The 23,689-nt window shown below is 42.2% G+C and overlaps 1 protein-coding gene across 1 annotated transcript; it reads left to right on the forward strand.

The window, feature by feature from the left end:
- On the forward strand, positions 1-23,054 carry LOC144669931 (cholesterol side-chain cleavage enzyme, mitochondrial-like). Its single transcript, XM_078532214.1, has 9 exons — positions 1-284; positions 4,204-4,359; positions 6,716-6,915; positions 10,237-10,440; positions 14,074-14,234; positions 17,202-17,368; positions 19,660-19,738; positions 21,956-22,147; positions 22,941-23,054. The coding sequence occupies exons 1-9, from the start codon at positions 1-3 to the stop codon at positions 23,052-23,054; spliced, it is 1,557 nt and encodes a 518-aa protein (XP_078388340.1).
- Positions 23,055-23,689: the final 635 nt, after the last annotated feature.

The raw sequence follows: 23,689 nt of genomic DNA on the forward strand, positions 1-23,689 counted from the left end.
ATGATCAGGGGAAGTATCCGACTCTCTGTGTCTGGGAGCAGTTATGGCCAAAAGATTTCCTTTGCCTCCGTGGAGAATGACAATCCATTCTCCATTCGCAGGAATTATTCAGGGACTAGTGAACCCTATACGTCTTCTGGTCAAACTCTGAAATCCTACGATGCTCTACCCGGAGACTGGAGGAACAATTGGGTCAACGCCTATACCTTTTGGAAAAACGATGGGATCAGAAACATGCACAACCTCATGTTAAAGAACTTCAAGAAGTATGGTCCGATTTACAGGTACGTAAATAGCAATAATAAACCTGTATTTGAATTGGACAGGTATAAGAGGGGCTCTTCGAGTTAAAAGTAATTTCTGTAATGTTATAATTCAGTGTACAGCACTAACCTGTTACAATGCCAAATCCGTACAGGATAAAAACCAGAGGATAGAGCAGTGGTTTTCAATCTTTTTTTTAGTTAAGGAACCCGATAATATATTGTGAAATTCTGTGGAGCCCCCAACCCTCTCTCTCTCTCCTCTCCTCCATACATAGACATCATAAAGCCAAAAAAAAGTAAAACACTATTAAAATAGTGCAAAATTAAACCACGCTGTTAAATACCGCATATTTGTAGTGCACGATTATGGATTGTACAATGTTAACATATCAATTATTTCAATTTAGTTTTTTTGGCAAAGTTTTTTTAAAAATCTGTATTTTCAAAAGTTGTGAAAATCGTGGGGAACCCTTAAGGGAGGCGCACAGAACCCTAGGGTTCCAGGGAAGCCCAGTTGAAAAGCACCGGGATAGAGGACAGAGAGAAAAAAAACACTTGCTTATAATTCATTATTTGTTAGGACCAACGTTTAGTTAACTGATGAATCTTAACCAATCGTATTTTAACCAGCATCTGTCATCCACGGAGCATTGCAACCAGCTAACTCTGTCCAGCATGAGCTGTAATGTACTTAGTGGTTGGATACACCTCTCTGCAAAATGTGTCTTGAAGCATTGATTTTAAGTATTAATTGTTGAAGTGGGTGGAAAGATTGGACTGAGTTATTTAATAATAAGACTTACATTTCGACACAAGCTGGGCAGTATCATGCCACCAAATCAGACTTCCAAATGCAAAGTGAGGATAACACCTCTCCACACAGTTCACAGAACTAAACCCTGTCTCCTTTCCTGGTGCCTATGTGTGATTCGGTACCAATTTTCACATTGGCACATTTGCATCTGCATTGTGGCACAGTGATGTTTCATTCATTCTTTTTGGCATTGTTGATTGGCGGAGGAATGCTGTCAAGGAGAACTCCCATTCTTTAGGTAGTGCTATTGCATTTGATTTTATGCCGGGCATGTACTTGCCCGTAGGACCTAGTTTCCTGTACATTAAGTGGCACAGTTGGCACAGTGCCAACTGATGCAGGGCATCTCTTGACTCAATATAAAGAGGTACTAGCCCACCTCTATTTCAAGAGATTGACACCGCCTTTTTTTCTGCCCACTGGGCAATGATTTGGATGGACCCCTGTTAGAGATTAAAAGAAAGGCTTGCATTTATAAAATGCTTTTCACGACCACCCCAGGCTCTATGACCAATTAAGCACTTCTTGAATGTAGGAAACACAGCAGCCAATATACGCACAGCAAACAGCAATGTGACAATGACCAGATAACCTGTCTTTTTTCTAATGTTGATTGAAGGAGAAATATTGCCAAGGACCCCCAGGGAAAACTCCCCTGCCTCTTCTTCAAAATCATGCCATGGGTTCTGCACCCCAAGCAAGCAGATGGGTCCTCAGTTTAACCAAACACAGCGCTCCCTTCACGCTGCACTCGAGCATCACGTTGATTTTGCGTTCAAGCACTGGAGCAGGAATTGAACACCAAACCTTGTGACTCAGAGGCAAGAGTGCAACCAATTGACACAGCTGACACAAGCTAATAGAAGGCCTACAACATACAGTTTCACAAAGGGAAAATATCATGGTGAGGCACACTCAGTATGCACGATCCTCACAGTAAAAAAAGCTGAATGAAATGTTTTTTTCAAATTTCAACTGATAGTTAAAATGGATTGGGACAGAATAAGATAGCAAAAGGAAAAGAGGTTCATCTCCATGTTGGTCCAGGCAGGCAGAAGGCAATGTCAGGAGTTCACTCTGTAGGAACAATGTGAACAGAAGTGTGTTGTATTGAACAGGTACATCCATTAGGGCGTGCCTTTAGGTGCAGTACCCTCCTCTGTCAGTGATTGTGGTTGATGCTCCTCTTCTACAGATACATGGTAAAACCTCTCAATGACGTAGTTGTGCAATGCGTTACATGCCACTGCAATCTTTGAGATAGTAGCAGAGCTGGTACTGCAACACTGGATCTATCAAAGCATTTGGATTTAAGATTCCAGTGATGTATCCCACCATGAGCTAGATGCCCATGTCTGTATCTTTGTATTGCTCCTTTACATTTGTTGGCATTCTCAAGGAGACTGATCCAGAGGTGAAAAGAACTTGCATGGTCCCTGAGTGTCCATCCAGCCAACCTCCTGCTCCTCAAATGATGAAGATACCTTAGATTGTCAAAAACTAAAGGCATCATACCTGCTACCAGAATAGATGGGCATTTATGTACAGGATGGTGTGCCTGTGGTTGCAGAGCAGTTGCAGATTAATGGAGTGGAATCCTTTCTGCTCACGGAAGTTATGTGTTGGTGGGGGAGTGGAGGGGGCAGTGGTAGGGTGGAATCTCACCATGCATGCCTTCAAGAATGCCTCGTATTTTGAAGACATCTGCCACAAAATGAAATGCTTTGTTATAATGGCTGCTGGGATGAAGGAGTTAGCCCTGGGAAATAAAGCATTTGTTACCTGCTTTGTGGACGTGTGAACTGCTGCTTGTGAAATATGTTGACTGAAAGAAACAGTTGCACATAAGTTTATGGCACTGGTCGCTTTGACAGTTATAGTGCTGTCCCTTATAGGAACTTGCCCATCTAATGAGATAAATCCTCACAACTTACTCAGAGGAGGCAAAGTAGTTCCTTAGCCACATGTGGTTACATGCACCTCAGTCTGTTCTACATGGGCAATTGGATAATGTGGGAATAAGTCAAGGATGCCCCACATGTAAAATCGCCTCTGTCTTAAGTCTCGCAATATCTTTTTCTTCCTTCCCCATTACTCACAAGTAGAGTAAGCGCCCAGTGGGATGCCCGTCTTAAGAATTGTAGCTGTGGCAACTGAAATTGCTGTGGGCAACAACTCATGAATGGAAAATAGCTGTAATTTGGTACACAAATTGCAGAAAGAGCATTACTGACAGTAAACCTAACAGGAAATGCTGTGGGAAAAGTTGCAAAGAAAGAATTAACATTGAGTACTGTAGCAGAGAAAGTTGTAAAGCTAATAACAGATGTTTCTTACTATTGCAATATGAAAAGCGGTCAAAAGTGCTTTCATTGCAGTGCCTGGTTGGAATCAGCACAACACATCAGCATGTCCCCAGTGACAGACTCAGGGATTATCTGCAGGTACAGTTCCAAAAGCCAAATATGAGTCGATGACTTATTTTTGCACACATTTCTAAAATAACAACGGAAAATGGTGGATATGCACAGCAATACCTGAGTAAAGAAAAGGCAGGTTAACACCTAACCTAGGGAAACTTTGCCTGCGACAGGATTCACACCGAGACTGCTAATATGCCTTTTCTCGCTTCAGATGCTGATTGGCCTACTATGTTGTTTCAGAATTTTCTGTTTTTATTCCATTCCCAACATTTGCAGTTCTTCCTTTTTCTCCCTAGTTTTAGTTTTGGAAAATTGGATCTTTAATTGTTTGAAAGACACACCGACTAAGTTTTAACATCATTTAAGATGTATTTATGTTCTAATAATAATTACAATGATAAGATTGTTGAACTGTAGATTCCGACAAGCCCTATTGCTATATAAAATATAGCAATATAAGATGTATGACATTCGAAGCATTGAACTGAACATTCCAGAACTAAAGAAGTGAGTTTTGAAAAGCAATTTCCGACTCCAGTTGGATCAATGAGACAAATGGTGCATAACAAAACTTAATTTCATCATCCATTTGAAATAATAAATACTTGTCCCGAACCTCAGTTATATTCAACCCAGTTTATTGGATCAGCTACTGAAGCCATTTAGCCCTTTTTACTGTGTGTCTCCTATTCTTTTGCAGGGAAAGAATTGGTCACCTCAATAGTGTAAACATTATTAACCCTGAGGATGCTGCAACTTTGTTTAAATCTGAGGGCCTGTTTCCAGAGAGGATGAAGGTGTGGCCATGGATGGCTTACAGGGACCATAGAAAAGAAAAATACGGAGTCCTATTGAAGTAAGTTTGAATTTATGGCCAACTAATAACTTCAATTTTTGAAAGCAGGGATCTTGTAATTTTAAAAATAATGCAGTAATTTGCAGTTAGGAACATTGGAGCAAGAGTAGGCCATTCAGCCCATTGAGCCAGCTCCGCCATTCAATACGATCATGGCTGATCATCCACTTCAATGCCTTTTTCCCTCCACACTATCCCCACATCCCTTTATGTTATTGGTATTTAGGAATCTTTCAGTCTCTACTTTAAACATACTCAGTGACTGAGCTTCCACAACCCTCTGGCGTAGAGAATTCCAAAGATTCCCAACCCTCTGAGTAAAAAGATTTATCCTCATCTCAGTCCTAAGTGTCTTTCCCCTTATTTTGAAATTGTGTCCCTTGGTTCTAGACTCCCCAACCAGAGGAAACATCTTACCTGCATCTACCCTTCCTGAATTTGTAGGTTTCAATGAGATCACCTCTCGTTCTTCGGAACTCTAGAGAATACAGGCCCAGTTTCCTCAATCTCTCTTCATAGGACAGTCCCTCCATCCTGGGAACAAGTCTGGTGAACCTTCGTTGCACTCCCTCTATGGCAATAATATCTTTCCTAAAGTAAGAGGACCAAAACTGCACAAAGTACTCCAGGTGCGGTCTAACCAAGCTTCTATACAATTGAAGCAAGACTTCACTACTCCAGTACTCAAACCCTCTTGTGATAAAGGCTAACATACTAGTAGCCTTCCTAATTGCCTGCTGCATGTTAGCCTTGAGTAACTTATTGGCAGGGACACCCGGGTCCCTTTGTACATCGACACTTTTTAATCTCTTACCACTGAAGAAATACCCCTACCAAAGTGTATAACCTCACATTTTTCCACATCATATTCCGTCTGCCATGTTCTTGCCCACTCACCAAGTCCGCCCAAATCCTCTTGAAGATGCTTTGCATCTTCATTTACTTAGCATCTACAAAAGCAAGAATATAAAAGCATTTTAAGGTGATTTTTTTCAAAGAGAATGGAGATGTCGCAAGCAAGGGGTCTCAGGTAGAATGAAGAGAGGAGCAAAGTAAGAGGATGGAACTGGAAGAGCAGATGTTGAGGTACAGGAACACAGGGCTGAATAAGGTTTTATGGTAGAAAGGTCAAGGCCAGAAAGCAATCTGTAGAAGAGGAAAAGGATTTTGATCTCGACGCATAGACAGATTGGGAGCCAGTAACCAAGGAGACCAATATGTGGGGAATGGAATTTTGGATGAGTTGCAATTTGTAGAGGGTAGAACTCAGGAAACTATAGGGGAAGCATTAGAATAGAAGAAAAACTAAAATTTATATGGCGTCTTTCATGACCTCAGAACATCAGAAAGCACTTTGCAGCCAGTCAAGTGTTTTTGAAATGCAGTCACTGTTATAATGTTGGAAATGAGGCAGCCAATTTGTGCACAGCAAGGTCCCACAAATAGCGATGAGGTAATGACCAGATTATCTGTTTTAAGCGTTGGTTGAGGGATAGGCATTGGCCAGGCCACCAAGGATAACTCCCCTGCTCTCCTTTGAATACTGCCGTGGGATCTTTTATGCCCACCTGAAAGCACAGACAAGGACTCAGTTTAACGTCTCATCCAGCATTATAAATGGAAATGGAGAGATATAATGAGATGTTTTTGGCATACATGTGAAAGTTGACACCATGCTTACTGACGATACCCAAAAGGCAGAATGTAAGTGAACAAATTGCGGGGAACAAATTGGTAATAACCTTATAAGAGTGGGAGGACAAACTGGTGGAGTATTTTTTTTCTAACTTAGTGTCTGGATGTAGGCAGTCATGCCAAGATTGCATTAATTGCCTATCCCTGATTGTCCTGAGAAAGTGGTGGTGGGCCATATTGAATTGCTGTAATGTATTATGGTAAGGTTTTTACATCATACAAAATTGAAACCATGAAAAAGCAGTGCCATAGAAGCCTTCTGTGAAAGAGAGGCACTGGAAAATGATGTTGTGCTTAACTATGTTGAAAGCATCAGAAAGATCAAGGAAGATGAAGAGAGAGTAACCTTTGGTCTCAGTTGCACAAATATCATTAGTCGTTTCGAACAGGGCGCAAGCCAGATTGGAGGCTCTCATTGGGGCAGTGTAGGGAAGATGGAATTCTAGTTGCAAGACAACAATGTATTACTGGACTAGATAGAAAAAGGGAAAGTGAGTTGGAATGGTGGTTGGAGAGTGTGGGGGATTGAGGAGTTTTTGAGCGAGGCCGTGATAATAGTGGTTTCAAAGAGGTAGGGAGTGCTGGAGAATAAAGACAATGATCACCAGCGTGGTTCTGATACCCTGTTAATAATCTTTCTTCTATTGTGGCTGTTTTACAGAAGTGGGGAGGAATGGAGAAGAGAACGACTCATTTTAAATAAAGCACTGATTTCACCCCAAATCATCCAAAAGTTTGTGCCTCTTCTCAATGAAGTGGTGTTGGATTTTGTGTCTACGGTTTATAAACAGATTGAGGACAGTGGGAGAGGTAATTGGACAGCTGATCTCTCAAACGATCTCTTCAAATTCGCACTCGAATGTAAGGATCCAATATTGCCTCTTTACTTGGGTTATTCCATTACCTTACTTTATCTGCATGTTGCAGCTTTCAGAGCAATTTAAAAATATTTTTAGTTATGTAGGTATTAATTGGTATACTGCAGCTTTCATTGGGAACAGCATTTTAAGAGATAGATCTTTTGTTGATCTTCTGTCAATTACACTGTTAAGGTTTGTTAATGTCGTGTTAATTACATTGTTAAGGTTAAGAGAAACAGGCAATGGGTATTAATTATCTTTGAGCACGTATAAATAGGGGGTTGAAGTGGAGTGGGGTGGAAGGAGGACCTCCTCGTGAGCCTGCTCTGGGCCTGGCTATGGTGGTCACCAACAGGTCCAGGCAGCGGGTGGTTGAGGGGGTCATCCAGTCCTACTGATTGAAACATATAAGATCCCGAGGAGTCTTGACAGGGTGGATGTGGAGAGGATGTTTCCTTCTGTGGGCGAATCTAGAACTCGGGGTCACTGTTTAAAAATAAGGGCTCGCCCATTTAAAACAGGGATGAGGTGAAATTTTTTTCACTCAGAGGGTCGTGAGTTTTTGGAACTCTCTTCCTGGAAAGGTGGCGGAAGCAGTGTCTTTGGATATTATTAAGGCAGAGGTGGATAGATTCTTGGTGAGCAAGGGGGTGATGGGTTATCAGGGGTAGGTGGGATGCAGATTTCAGGTTACCATCAGATCAGCCATGATCTTATTAAATGGCGGAGCAGGCTCGAGGGGCTGAATGGCCTACTCCTGCTCCTTGTGCACATGTTCGTATGACTGTCTGCCCCTCTACCGAGGCTATGTTTGTGGCAGGGTGGCCCTAGAGAGGGAGCACGTGGTGTCCACTGGTACACTAGAGGCCTTCCGTGATCAGTGGGCACCAAGGGGCTGGGGTGCATCAGCAATGACATTTTGATTTAATTTTGTAAGTTTCCTTTCATGTTTTTGTTTTAGTTACAGTGCCTCACCAGAGGCTGTTACTCCCTCCTGATTTATCGATTCTTAGTTTAATTTATTGATTTTGTTTCTCAAAAGTGTATAAATAGGGGATGGCTGGGACACTAGGTTGTGTAGGAAGAGAGCTGTGAGACTGAATAAGTCAATAAACTCTAAATAAAGAAAAGCTCTGTGTCTTGGGGCAGAATTTGTAGGTCTGTGTCCGTGTGCGTGCCCGACCCAATCTGACGCAAAATCGTGTGAAATGATGTCGGGCGAGTATCCTGACGTCATCCCACGCTCACGCAATATTTCGGTCGGCGGGCACGTGCAATTGTCAGAAGCGCACCCGCCGATAATTAAGAGGCCAATAGTGCAATTAAAGTTGTAATTGTCTCCGATTTTTCGTGGTCCGTCCAACCTCATGGTTGGCGGACGGGCGAATCGGCCAGGCGGACTTTTGCATTTTTTTCATGAAGCCTCATACGAGGGCGGGATGATGTTTCCTTTCCGTTATTACATTTAAAAAAAATAAAAATGTATGGACAGAATTTTTATCGTGTGTGTGTTCAGGTGACTGACTGTGATGCGTGGACATTTTTTTCCAGATTTTAAAAGCTTTACTTATTGGCTTTAAAGTCTTCAGCTCCCTTCAGGGAGCTTTCATTCAGCGCTCACCCACGCTCATGCTTACGTCAGCCCCCGCCCTCATCTCGCCCCCACCCCGTGAGCATTTCAGCGCACGCTTCACGCCGGTTGGCCGTTAGTTGGCCAGCCACCGTGAAATCACGGTCGGTGGTCTGTTCACCAGCTGCTCCCGGGCCTGCCGATTGCACCTGCACGCCAACCTACAAACCCTGCCCTTGGTTTGTGTTTCACCGGATCCTATTAACAGTCTTAACTGCAAATATTCTTTGCTGTTGAGATGCAACCCTTAACGCTACATAGTTCAGTGCCACAGTGTGTTAGCACATGTGAATTATGTGGTGGAGTGATATCATGTAGATCTCCTTGCTCAAGTCCCCAATCTCAATAACAACATCTTGTATTCATATAGTGGCTTTAATGTCATTAAACGTCCCAAGATGCTTTACAGAATTTTAGGACAAAATTTAACCCTAAGCTACATTAGGAGATCCAAAGCCTGATAAATAAAAGTTTGGTCAAAGAGATAGGTTGTAAGGGGTGGCTTGGAAGAGGAGAGAGGGGTGGAGATGGGGAGAGGTTCAGGGAGGTATTTCCAGAGTTTAAATCCAAACAGCTGAAAGCACAATGATGGAGTGATTAAAATAAATGATTTTCAAGCGGTCAGTATCGGAGGAGCAAAAACAAAAATAGCTGGAAAAACTCAGCAGGTCTGACAGCATCTGCGGAGAGGAACACAGTTAACGTTTCGAGTCCGTGTGACTCTTCATCAGAACTAGAGTTGGAGGAGCTCAGAGATCAGAAGGTTGTAGGACTGAAGGAAATTACAGAGATATGAAGGGTGAGACCATGGAAGGATTGAAAACAAGGATGAGATTTTTAAAATTGAAAGGGTGTCAGGCAGGGGGCCAAGGTGGGTCAATGAGTGGAGGAGTGTTGAACGAAGGGTTTGGTGTGAGTGTGAGAATTTGGGCGGCAGAGTTTTGTTTGAGCTCAGATATAACACTGAGCTAAACCAGCCCCTTTTATTTGTATCACTGAACTGGTGTTGATTTTCATTTCTTGTTGAATGTCCTGCTACAGATAGCACTAAGAAAGTTGTACTAATTTTTAGGAGAACAGGATATCTTTTTATATCAATTTACAGTGCCTCGAAATTCAGGTTTGCAGTCATCAAGTAGTCCCTTAAGAGTAGCACGGCTCAATTATTCACACAAATTGCTAATATATTAGAGTAAATGCGAATGTTTTGTTATTGGCACAGAGAGTGTAGGTGAAATTGGATATGGACAAGGACCAAATCAGGTGGTATCACATCCCTTGCCTGTTACACAACACACCCGGTATTCAGCTCAGTGGGTCATACGGACTCGAAATGTCAACTCTGTTTCTCTCTTCGCAGATGCTGTCAGGCCTGCTGAGTTTTTCCAGCAATTTCTGTTTTTGTTCCAGTTCTATTTAAATGAGTCCTGGGTTCAGATGCACGTGTGCATCTTATGGTTGTGTGTGGCCCGCTTTTTGCACTGCACAGTACAGTCGGAATTGCTGCATTGTCTACATATTTTAGAGGGCACTTTATTGCCTGTCTAAAATCGAGCCCATTGCACTTTCTCTTATTTCAGTAATGCCAGATTATCAGTGATCTTCTACCACTGAACATCTCCAATGTCAGTGGTTTCTACACAGGTTCATAAAGAAATAATTTTAAAAATCTCTAAATCTTTGCATTTCCAGCTGTTTGCCATGTATTATATGGAGAACGTCTTGGCTTACTGCAGGGTCATCATAACCCTGAATCGCAAAAGTTCATCGATTCAGTTACGTTGATGTTCAAATCCACATCACCAATGCTTTATATTCCACCTGGACTGCTGAGATCAATCAAATCGAAGATCTGGCAAGATCATGTTGTTGCTTGGGATACCATTTTTGCACACGGTGAGAAACTCAGGACAAATTGTTATTAATATGAAATTAGTGATAATGTCATGTGGACTCAATAGATCAATTCCTATTTCCCATTATATTTTGCATAGTTAAGCTGGCTATTTCTATTTTTAATTTTGTTTTACTCCTTCCAGTACATTCCTGCCACCTTTCACCTATGGCCTACGTCTGCTCTTACGTCTTATGGTCTTATCAGTAAGGGAATTGAGGGTTACGGGGAAAAGGTGGGAAAGTGGAGTTGAGGGTTATCAGATCAGCCATGATCTCATTGCATGGCGGAACAGGCTCGATAAGCCGAATGGCCGACTTCTGCTCCTACGTCTTATGGAGAGCAGACCAGTCTAGGCCACATATTTGTCCTTTGTGCTTTTTTTTTGCATGTTTGGCAATTCTAAGAATTGGGCCTTGAGCTGCTCCTTCTCCTCCATTCAGAGTTTTAACCATTGAAGGATTTATCTTCCCGCTGATCTCGAAGTAAGCTTGGCCATTCAGGGAAAAATCAAGCTCCAATGACAGCTGATGACAACACGTATTTGAACCGTGCACCCTGAAAGTTAGCCATTTAAAGTTTTTAAAAATGCACACTTCATTCACGATATGGTTGAGCCTCCACAGTAGCTTCAGAGGTTTGTTTTACGTAGGGCACGATGACTAGATCTTAGTCATCTCATTGATAGAGAAATGAACAACTTTAGCAATGGTTATATAATCTTTCTTTCATTGGAAATGGGCTTCACTGGCAAGGGCCAGCATTTGTTGCCCATCCCCTAATTGCCCTGCTAGGCCACTTCAGAGGGTGGTTAGGAGTCAACCACATTGCTGTGGATCTGGAGTCACATGTAGGCCAGACGAGCTAAGGACAGAAGGTTTCCTTCCCGAAAGGGCATTAGGGAACCAGATGGGCTTTTATGACAACTGATGATAGTTTCAAGGCCACTTTTACATATTTTTGTTAATTAAATTTAAATTCTAGCAGCTTCTATGGTGGGATTTGAATCTATGTACCCAGAGCATGAGCCTTTGGCTTATGAGTCCAGTGATATTACCACTACACCAGAGCCACTATTCCTCAGTGGAGATGGAGAAGGTGCCAGTGAGGTCCATATCCCCCATGAAAGAGCAGATTTAAAAAAAACTTAAGTTGTTTGGGGAGGGACTTCTAGAACTCAGCGCTTAACACATGGCTGCCAGAGGTGTGGTCATGAAAATCAGAGATGCACAAAAGGTGGAGGAGCACAGATGTCTCGGAGGGTTGTAGGGCTCTTGGAGGTCACAGAGATAGGAGGAGGTGAGGGTACGGAGGTAAACAGGACTTGTTGCAAGTTTGGATATGGCAGAAGGATGTTATTTAAATTTAAAATGGATGCAATGGTGGAACGGGGGAGCTAGTGAAGACAGGGATAGCCAAGTGAGCGGGAATTGGTGAGGAATCTTAAAATTCGAGCCAGGCCATTCAAGAGTGAAATCAGGAAGCATTTCTTGACACAAAGCGTGGTGGAAATCTGGAACTCTCTTCCCAAAAAGACTGTGGATGCCGGGTCGATTAGAGCTCTCAGGACTGAGATTGGTAGATTTTTGTTAGATATGGGCAAATGAAGTTGAGGTACAGATGATCCATGATTTGACTGAATATTGGAAAAGGGGTTGAGGGGCTGAATCGTCTAAGCCTGTTCATGTCATATACTTCGGATAGGTCAGGAAGAATAATACACCACATGATGAATTTTATGGTCCACGACCCGCCGACATATTTGAAGAGGGGCCACGTCAAATAAAGTGGGTTACCAGCCCACTGCCTTCTTGCCCACCCCGGTTAAGGTGTCAGGCAGCCTGCCCACCTTTAGGTCGATTGAGGCTCTTGAGTGCCTGCCATTTAAGAGCCTCATTCTGCCTCAGTTTTTTGGTTTGCAGGAGAAAGTGGGGGCATGGCAAATAGCATGGCAGCTTTTACTGCATGGGCTGCTGGCATGCAGGAAAGAGGAAGCTACCTCTTTCGGGGGGGTGGGGGTGGTCACCTGTGCCAATCAGGGGCACCCCCCCCCAAATTGGTACTTCCGCTCCCGCTTTTGTCCCTCCCCCCACCCTGCTTCTCCCTCGCTGGGGTCTCCTAGCTGTGACTGCCCAAAATCCTCAGACTTACCTGAAGTCAGGTATCCATTTTCACTTCTACCTTGTGACTGCTTGTAGTCCCAGCAGTGGCCACTACTCTCTTCAGGCGCCGCTGAGTCTACAGAGCTGCCGGCCTATTAGATGAGCCGGCAGCTCTCTAGGGAGGGACTTCCTGTCCCCTGAGGGACGTCCCACTCTGATCTAATTGAGGCTTACCCAGCATATTATTGCTGGCAGGCAGCCAGGCACCCGTCCTGCAACTACCCCCCACTCCTCCCCAACCATAAAATCCATCTCCACATTATAATCACATAGGACACCATTTTTGACTTTGGTTGAAGAGATTCCAACAGAGAGGTCCAGGAGAAACTGGACATGGGGGGCGACAGTATGTTGGAATAGTGAAATTGGGATAGAAATTTGGAAGGATAGAAGAGGCAGAGGTGTTTCTTTCAGGGGAGGCATTGATGGAGACGGTTTTGAAAGAAAGGGGTACCTGAAGTACCTGAAGAGATGGATCCATTAGGGCCACAAAGAGATATTGGACTTGATGGGAATGGGGTCAGTGGAGCAGGAAAGTCTCATGGACAAGGTAAGGTCAGAGATGACGTGGGTTGAGATGACAGAGAAATGAGAGAGAAATGCCGATTCAGGGGAAGACAAGCATGAGGATTGCCTCACAAGGAGAAGGCCAGGCTTGGGGGCAGGGTGGGAGCAGTGGCTGGGCAGGAATTACAGAAGCAGCTGCATGAATGATCCCAGTTATAGTGACAGGTGAACCCATGAGCTCCTCACACTTGGAGATGAGGTTGGAGGAGGTGGTGGAGGGAGGTTTATGAAGATGGTTGGCAATGGGGCAAAGATGCCCTTAAGCATGATTTTGAAGTAATGGGTAATATTAATAGAGGGGAGTAATGTCTGCAAGCACTTGATGTATTCAAGGATCTGGTGATGGGGAGCGAAACCAATGTGCACCAGACATTCTCAAATCTGCACCCCTTGGGCTTGAGGGAGTGAAGATAGGGATGATGAGGACTCCATGTGCCACACACTATACCTCAACCAAAATTAATCTTCTTTAGATACTTTCTCCAAGATGTGTAACCGTGCTTCTGTTTAGTGTGAGTGGCCCAGAGAGACTGGCTGTCTCTTTGACTCTTGTTCCCTGACTTGAGAAGTGCTAGTCTTATGATCACCACACAGGTACCTCCAACAATCTACCCAAGTGCACAACTATAGCATAAATCTGGAATCAGTCTCCATGGGCCAGTGAGGCTTTGAATAAATGCTAAAAACCATTTATTTTAGGATACAAGTGTTTGTTTTTCAACTGAGTTCAATATAACTAATCAAGCACAGAAGAAATTGTACAGGCTGCTGCAGAAGGAATGCGTGGCATAATTATGCAAACATGAAATATGATTAGTGATGGTTAGTCTGCTAGTTTATTTTCAAATTCCTGCCTAGCAGTGAAATTGTTGTACTTTGATAACAACCTTCTGTCTTCATTTATAGCGAATACCTGTATACAAAAAACATACAGGCAGTTCCACCTCCGATCCAAAAATGACAAAGGATATTCCGGAGTTCTAACAGATCTACTGTTGCAAGGCATGCTACCCCTAGACGACATCAAAGCGAGTATCACAGAGCTTATGGCAGGTGGAGTTGACACAGTAAGAGAAAATTGTTTTATTATCTGACAGTGAATTGTAATGTTGATAGGGTGAGGGGAGGCTCATGTAGAGCATAAATGCCAGCATTGACTAGTTGGGCCAAATGGCCTGATTCTGTGCTGTGGACTGTACGGGCTGCAGTTTCCATTTGGGGTTGGAATTCTGAGATCAGGAACAGGACGCGGATCCTGACGACAATGGTCTCCTTACCCCACCCACCTGCGCCATCTTCCCGGAGGCAGCCAATCAACAGGCTGCCTCCAGGAGCCCTGACCAATTAGGGTTGAGCAGGCAGAAGGGCCAATTGGAGTGTTCGATACTTTGGGTGGCCAGCAGCTGCACCAGGAGCGGGGACCCGAGAGGGTTGAAGCACCCTCTGAAGTGTGGTCACAGTTGACCCTCCACAAGATTGCCTGTGGCTGTGACTGTGGCCCACTGACCCCCACAGTTTCAGGAGGGGGAGCAATTTCAAGCAGGGTATCGATGGCACACCCACCCCCCACCTCCCTCAGATGCCACCTCCAGGCTTCAGCCTCGGCAGGGGCCCAGATGCCAGTGGAAAGATCCTGCCTGCATCACTAATTAGTCCCCAAGTGATTAACTTTAATTAGTTACTTGCCATTGCCAGGTAGGTGGCCAATGCCAGTCAGTCCCCGGCTCCAATAGGGTCGCTAGGAGGTGGGAACGTGACAGGCAGCTGCCCAGATACCAGACTCTCTCATTTTGCTCCTGTTCCCACCTCCAAACCTATCACTGGGAAAATTCAGCCCCGTGCTGCAGGAAAAGAAGAGAGGGAAATACACTTACGGCCGTTAACAAGAGTCAGTTATATAAAGGCAAAATATTGTGGCTGGTGGAAATCTGAAATAAAAACAAAAAATTCTGAGAATCGTCAGCAGATTGGATGAAAGTTCATTGACTTGAAATGTTAACTTCCTTTTTTTGCTCCACAGATCTGTCCGACCTGCTGAGTATTTCCATCCTTTTCTGTTTTTAATGTCAATAATACAACTTGCATTTATTATTCTGGTATAGTGTTTAGGTTTCTGAGTAACAAGGAACAATTTTGTTTTGCCTGCAGTCGTATGAACTAGCAATCTTATAAAGTAACCCTTCAAACAAAACTGCGTTTTCAAATTTTTGACTAAGTCATTGTAGATAATCGGCAAGATTAAATAATTATGATTTTCACACTGTTAATTGCAACCTCATCCCAGTGAGCTAAAGTGATAGTGTTCCTTTAAATTTACAATTGTGAATGTGTGCAAGGTTCTATCCTCCTTCCATCATCTCAAAGTCTGAAGAGGTGCCTTGGCATTGAGAATCATTTAGAAAGCAGTCAAAATATGATAAGAAAAGGACAAAAACACAGAAACTCTGCGTGAACATCCAAAAATGAATTGTGAGATAGAGAAAGACAGTCAGAGGTCTAGTCGATGTATAAAGGGGCACTGCCCTCAACTTGTGTATTTTACATGAACCAGTGCAACACTCACAAAGAAAGCAACTGATGTGTTCACAGTTGGATGGCAGAATCTTTTAGTTGTGGTACAAATGCAGTTAACAGCTGCATGTTGGATAACCTTGTCCTTGATGTTTATTTGGCATTAATGGGAAATGGCCTCGCTTGTAGGTTTTACTTAAAACTGGAGAGGAAAGCATTTTGGTGGATGGAACTAGATGCAATGCTTTCACTGAATGGTTGGGGCTTAAGGGAGAGGTTTAATCTTAACTGTGTTACATTATTGGTTGATTAACTCAAATGAAAAGTAATGTGTTGGGGTAATCCAAATTCAGTTATTAGCCCAGACCTTTGCTGGAGAACAGCTTTGTGTGACATGCCTGTTGGTTAGGCCTTTTCCCTCAATACTCAGCTCAAAAACATGTCGAACTGTGAGCTGATAACATCGCAGCTAGGCATCCAGGACTTTGGGGAATGATCCCTAACCAATAGTATGTAAGGATTGAGAAACAGAGGTTTGACAGGGAAGGAAATAAATGAATTAGCCAAATCAAGTGCGGAAAGAGAAATAAAGATGGAAATTAATCCAGGCGACTGGGGTCTTGGCCACTGACTGGCCCCATGTCACCTCCACTGGGGAAGGTCTGCCATATTAAGTGCCTGATAGTCACCTTTGGGCCTTAAGGGGGTGAGGGGATGGAAATCCCAATCCCAACCCCAACCAGTCAGTCAGAGACCAGCAGCTTTCCATTGTAAGCAGCGCCGCTTGGAGCAGTGACAGTTTCAGCAATCCACTCACCAGGGGCCCAGGATCCACAAGGGATGTGAAGCCAAAAGTGAGTGAGGATGGGATGGGAGGTCACGGAGGTCGTAGAGTGGAGTGGGGGTAGGTGCATGGAAGTAAGGAAAGGAGGGTGACCACCCCTCCCCTTTCCAATGCCAGGTCCCTCAATCAATCGCTAATTGCCTTTGAATGAGGGAATTCCCTCCCCTCCTCCACATCCTGCCCCCATCCCCTCCATCCAGGAGTTTGCAATGTGTTGTGTTTCCCACGTGTCGATTCCCCCGCCTGCCGCTGGTTGAATACCAGTGACAACAGGATGAGGCCCACTTAAGCGCCTCAGTCATCTTATGGGTGGGAAGGCCCTCCATGAGCCTTCCTACCCAGGACCTAATTGGGTGGAGGCTGGAAAGGTCCCCAGCCCACACTCTCCCGCCCTCGGCGCTGGGGGTCACTAAATTTCACCCAAAGAGTGGGAAAGAAAAAAATACATTCAAGAGAGAAAGAAAGGAGACTGAAAGGAAAAGTGGAACAATAAATAAAACATCTTATATTTTAAAAAATTCTAGTAATTGAGTAGCGGTCAACCTCATGTTCTGGTAAGTGTGTTAAATGTGAACAAACACAGCAGATATGTGTGCATCCATCTATATACTTTCTATTAAGATAAACTTTTAAAAAGTATTCACCATAATCTTGTCATCTAATTTTTTTCTTGAAACAGACTTCTGTGACCCTATTATGGACTATGTATGAGCTTGCCAAAAACCCCAATGTGCAGGAGAATTTACGCAGTGAAATTATAGAGGCCAATCAAAAAACAGAGGGTGATCCATTACAAATGTTGAAATCAGTGCCACTGCTCAGAGCTGCACTGAAGGAAACACTGAGGTAAGAACACCTTACAGTTATGAAAAGCATCAGATGTGTTCTTCTCAAATTCTTAAAGCACTGAAAATGACCAAGGAGGTAATAAATGTACTGCTGGCACTCCAGTGCTGTAGTGAGGGAATGCTGCACTGTCAGAGGTGCTGTCTTTGGAACGAAACATTAAAGTGAGGTCCCATCTGCTCTGTCAGGTGGACACAAATGATCCCATGACACTATTTCGAAGAAGAGCAGGCAAGTTATCCTTGGTGTCCTGGCCACCAATCCCTCAATCATCACAAAATATAAGTTCTCTAGTCATTATCGCATTGCTGTTTATTGAGCTTACTGTGCGCAAATTGGCTGCTGCATTTCCTACATTACAAGAATGACTACACTTCAAAAGTATTTCATTGGCTCCAAAGAGCTTTGGGGCATCCTATGATCTTGAAAAGCACCATATAAATGCATGTCTTTCTTTATTCTCTTCTACAGAATAACAGGTGATTGTGATTCACGCCCCACCTGTCTGAAACCCAGTCTGACCTAAAGCCAACCTGACACAGGCAAACTAAATCTACAACACACCTATAATACAATTTATTACGTATTACTAATTAATTAATGCATTAAAAATATTGCATGCTGTGCAACATCCCACATACCTATATAACACATTGTAGTCACACTTAATCATAATCAAATGTATTATAACCTAGACACATTCATTTTATCACAACTTACTGTTTCAGTTGTCCATTGTGACTGACTCCCCACCCTTGCCATGTACCCAGCTGCAGACAAATAAACTTTAACAACCCTAACTGCAATCAAGATGGTAAACAAATAAGAAAGTTAAAAAAAACAAATTAAACACTTTCTACCTCCTGTATTCAACAATCTTTAAGATGCCAAATCCATGCAAAAATGTTGTGATTCAACTTCCCTTCTCCAAGGACTTACCCTTTTCACAATTTCTCCCATCCTCTTAATTGTCCTGTCAGTCACACAAAGTTAGGGTTCTGATCGATGGGATGACAACAGTGGATGGAATTTACCCCTCAAAGCGACAAGCCCTTAAATGTTATCTTGTGTTATTTAATGCTCCTGTGAGCAGTGCCACAGAAGATTCACTTAACATATACATACATCAACAGACACACACATACTAACCTCAGAATTTCCAGAAGTCCTCAGAATTGTGAATTACTTCTTGGTAAAAGTGCTAGAATCAATAATCTTGCTATCAGAGTTAGTATTGTTTCATGGCTCGGTATTAGCAGTGCTTTTGGGACTCTTTTATGGGCTGCAATGACTTCAAAATGTTAAAAAAAATATGTTAAATAGCATACACGGAATGAATGCAGAATATTACTTCAGTGGAAGCCAAGAGAATTTAAATGGGTGAAAATTAATTCAACCCAACATTAGAAGAACTTCCTTAGTCGGAATGTCAAAATGTTGGAATAACTTTAGGGACATTCAAAATGCAACTGGATGTTATAGCAGGAGAATTCAGGAAATGGACATGTAAATGTTTCTGGGTTTGATTATCAGGCATTGACAGATTCATTGTGGCAAACAGGAGTTCCAAATTTATTTACAAGGAAAGCTGATCGATTAAGAAAGTGAAATGAACGAATCGCAAAGAATGTGGATTCACGCATTGAGTTACATTGCCTCTGCCTCCTATAGACTCACAGCTCAGTTGCTCTGCACATTTTCTTTCCAACTTACCATTAGAATCACACTTTGGAAGCCACAGAAGGAAGCCATTCAAGCCAGTGTTCTTGTGCCTCCTCTTTGAACACTTCATCCGTAATGTTTTAGTCTCTTTGTTTATTGTCTAACTTTCTTTTGTACTTTGTCTCTTGCTAATGTAATTTATTGCTGAGTCGATTTATTTTTGGTCGAAGCTTTTCGTCTTGCACTCATCAGGACAATTCGCAAGAGTATCAAATGTAAAGGGAACAACAATTTATACTATATGAGAAGAGAGTGCTGATTGGTTGGCAAGTGAACTCTGATTGGTAGAGGGGTTGCCATGGAGATTGTACCAGTTGATGGTGAATGACAGTTAACTGCCAAGCATTGTTTGAAATTTAAACCCGGCAGCTTGACTCTGATTGGTCAAGGAATTGCCCTGAGAAATGAGCCAGCAAATGGCTGTCACTTATTTTGTTTAGCTGAAACAGGCACAATGTGTGTACATGTTCTTTCTGTCTGCAAAGCTTTGACAAAAAATGTTTATTTTTTTCAGCAATACTGAAGTTCTGTACTACCAAACGACTAATGTAGTTTATTTATATTCACAGGCTTCACCCAGTAGCTGTAACATTACAGCGATACACAAATGAAGACACTGTGTTGCAAAATTATCGAATACCTGTTGGGGTAAGATATAGGCAATCAAATACTTTACCTACCACAGTGGTTCCTAGAAACAAAGAGATAGTGTTGTCATCCACTGCACCATCAATCACCCTCCAAAACGTTTTTCCCATTTTATTACCTGTTCTCCCCTTCTACATAGCAACAATGATTGTACTTCAAAGTTATTTGGGTGGTTATTTTTTACATGTAGACAGATAGTGAGTGCTGATAGTCATTGTGCCAACTTTGGCTCATTGGTAGCACTCTTGTCTGAGTTAGAAGTTCATGAATTCAAGTCCTACTTTGGCGATTTGAGTAAGAAATGTAGATCGAGGCTCCAGTGCAATACTGAGGGGGTGCTACACTGTCCATAAGACCATAAGACATAGGAGCAGAAGTAGGCCATTCAGCCCATCGAGTCTACTCCACCATTCAATGAGATCATAGCTGATCTGATAATCCTCAATTCCACTTTCCTGCCTTTTCCCCATTGCCTTACTGATTAAAAATCTGTCTATCTCAGCCTTGAGTATTCTTAACGACCCAGTCTCTACAGCCCTCTGTGGTAAAGAATTCCACAGATTCACTACCCTGCGAGAGAAGAAATTACTTATCACCTCTGTCTTAAATGGGTGACCCATTTAGATGAGAGTGCTAACTTTCGGATGAGTTGTTAAACTGAAGGCTTGTCTGCCCCCTGGTAGATGTAAAAAAAAATCCCCTGGCTCTAATCTGAAAATCAGAGCAGTTCTCCCTGGTGTCCTGGGCACAATTTTTTCCCCTAACCAATATTACTAAAGAAAACAGATGTTCTGGTCATTATCGGACTGCTGTTCTTGGCACCTTCCTCTATGCAAATTGGCTGCTCTGGCATTACAACAACTTAAGAGATATTTCTCTGGCTTCCTGGGACATTCTGAAGTTATAAATGGCACCATATAGATGCAAGTATTTATTTTATGGGGGGGAAGTATTTATTTTATTGGGCTGAAGGCAATTGTGTCCTCACCTGCTAACCAACAACATTCATTTCCCATTAAGAGCAATGGATAGCAGAACCAAAATACTGGCTTATTTTTCACCTCCTTCAGAGTCTTGAGGTCAGCTGTTATGTCCAATGCTTCAGTGGACCAGATCACCTTACTTAACATGGAAGTGGAGATCAGACTTGGCCTTTTAGTCTATAAGGCACAGTAGCACAAATGCAGTGTAGTTACCAATTGAGCCTTGGATCACTCCCAATCATTTATGATTTACAGTATCTATATCCCTATATCTACATATATATATTATATATATATAATGTTTGAGCATCATTACTGCAATCCATACTTCTCATTACCATTGCTATTATGGTCACAGATATAATGGGAAGAGAGATGTAGGATTGCAATTATGGTAGAATTAATAGGAAAAGTTGGAGTGACTACTTAACACCTGTAACTACATAACTTTCCTGCACATCATTCATGGCCATTCACTGTATATTATGGCAACTATTATGTAATGAACCAACCATTTTAAAATGTTTTAGTTAACCATGATTTCTGGAATTGCGGTGCGTTCATTGTAGCTTTTGATGTTTATATCCTTGAGCCAATACAAACTCCAGAAACTGACTAACTGATTAAATTAATGACTAATAATAAATCCATTATTTCATGGTGTTATAAAATAGTCTGCACAATTAGTTATAAATGTTATATTTCCCATATCAGGAACTGTTTTGTGTGATCAAGAGATTAATCCTGAAGAATTTGGCAGCATTTGAGTGCTTGTTGATTGGTGTATAGAACAATATTGTCCAATAGAAATTGCAAACCAGCCACAATGAATACAATGACACAATTTAGTCAAGTGCACTAATTTTAATAAATACCTTACATACGCTGATAGGATATGGGTAAAAGTATTTCACGTGTATACTTATTGAACAAAATCTATCACCTATCAGCACCCAAGGTCTTAAAGCACACACAACAATCAAACAACACACTTGCACACTGCTTTTTTCTCTCTACAAATGCACAAGAAGGTTAAAGTACACATGCATTTTATCATGTAAGTGTCAGTTTTGAGATCACAGGTCCAATGACAATTATTCAATGTTTTTAATAATGAAAAATGGAATTAGCAATAACTTGATTCCCTATTAGCCCCTTGCGGCTGGTGAAGTGAAGTAGTTAATAACGCTGAATTAGAATCAGTAACATTGCGCCTGGTTTCTTCCTCCTATAGACTTTAGTGCAGGTGGGATTGTATGCAATGGGAAGAAACTCGGAGATATTTTTTAAGCCAGAAAGGTACAACCCAGAAAGATGGCTGAACCATGAAAGTAACTACTTCAAAAACCTTGGCTTTGGATTTGGACCACGGCAGTGCATTGGACGTAGGATTGCCGAGGCAGAAATGCTGCTCTTTCTAATTCATGTAAGTCACACGTTAGTTTTATTGCCAGATGTCGCAGTGACAACTTTGCATTTGAGGATCTCTCAATCTTTTTAATCAGGATAATACCAACATTTTGAAATGGCTTATTTAATACTGTCCCAATTTTTCAGCAATGTTTGTGCAAGAGGTCAATAAATACGTCCCAACAAAATAAGCCATATGGGGTAAAAACAGAAAATGCTAGGAAAACTCAGCAGGTCTAACAGCATCTGAAACAATGTGCAAGGATACGGGGAAAAGACAGGGCAATGGCACTAGGTCATGATGCTCATTTGTAGAGCCGGTGCAGACATGATGGGCCGAATGGCCTCCTTCTGTGCCGTTAAGATTCTGTGTCTGTGGAGAGAAAAACAGTTAACGTTTCAAGCTCTGAAGAAGTCATACGGACTCGAAACGTTAACTCTGTTTCTCTCTCCACAGATGCTGCCGGACCTGCTGAGTTTTCCAACATGTTCTGTTTTTATCTCAGATCTCCAGCATCCGCAGCATTTTGCTTTTATTAAACCACATGGGGGATTGATAAACATTTTTGTGGCAGCCGTTCTGACAAATGAAATACCTTTTGGCATCAGTCGATTGCTGTGAGATGAAAGGGAGATATAAGAGAAAAGTGGTCCATTGAAATGACCTAAGCAGCAGTGTGAGGTGGGATGGGCAAAATGGGTTTACATCTGCTGTTTATTTAACATTCTGCTTTACATGTGACAAATCTTTGTGGTGTTGAAATGCTTACAATCCATGACTCATGTCTGTCGTCCTGTTTCCTTGTTAGATGGTGCAGAACTTTAAAATTGAAACAAGTCGGCTGGTTGAAGTGAAATCAACTTTCAACCTCATCCTTATCCCAGAGAACCCCATCATGCTAATTCTAAAGCCCATTAAGTGAAGAAAGAAAGGATGCACTTGTGGAGGATCCATTGGTTTGTTTTGTTTCATTATTTCACTGGAGATCAATTCATGAGTAATCTTGAGAATCAGTGATCAGTAATGGGTTCATACTGGTTGTGAATTTATCTACCCATTACTTGGATCTATTTCCATACAGCCAATGTTAACTGTCAGACTGAGACATTTGAATGGCATGGTGACCAATTTTCATGGATGGCGAAGACAAGTGGAGCATGGAAAACCAGCTCAAGCAGCAAGAAAGAGCCACATGACACAAGGGAGTTTTATTACCATTTCCCCTCTCCACCCCCTGCCCCACTGTACCCCAAGAATGCTGCTTGAACACATGGAGTGAATTGTTTCCTCCTGTTTTATATAATGAAATCATCAACTCATTCTCTCTAAGTAGATTTATGAATTTATTGTGCTAACTGCACAAAACAAACCTTTTTCTTGATGGAGAGAAGAAGTGAACTATCAGCAAGGTGAAAAACTGTTTTATATATTGCATATCTTTGATTTTACTTCAGATTTATCACCCTCGTTTTAAAGTAGTATTCCTGTTTCTAGATAAATTTGTCTTCCAAATAGAAGGATTAGTGGAATGCTAATGATTCATTGTGAAAGTGACAG

Source organism: Cetorhinus maximus, chromosome 30 (genome assembly GCF_964194155.1).
Source record: "Cetorhinus maximus chromosome 30, sCetMax3.hap1.1, whole genome shotgun sequence".
Taxonomy (NCBI): Eukaryota; Metazoa; Chordata; class Chondrichthyes; order Lamniformes; family Cetorhinidae; genus Cetorhinus; species Cetorhinus maximus.

Excerpts from the sequence above, each read along its gene's own strand:
- LOC144669931 (XM_078532214.1), top strand. The coding sequence starts at position 1 with ATGATCAGGGGAAGTATCCGACTCTCTGTGTCTGGGAGCAGTTATGGC. Across the intron at positions 17,369-19,659 it reads GCACTGAAGGAAACACTGAG|GCTTCACCCAGTAGCTGTAA; the intron begins GTAAGAACACCT and ends TTATATTCACAG. Across the intron at positions 22,148-22,940 it reads TGCTGCTCTTTCTAATTCAT|ATGGTGCAGAACTTTAAAAT; the intron begins GTAAGTCACACG and ends TTTCCTTGTTAG.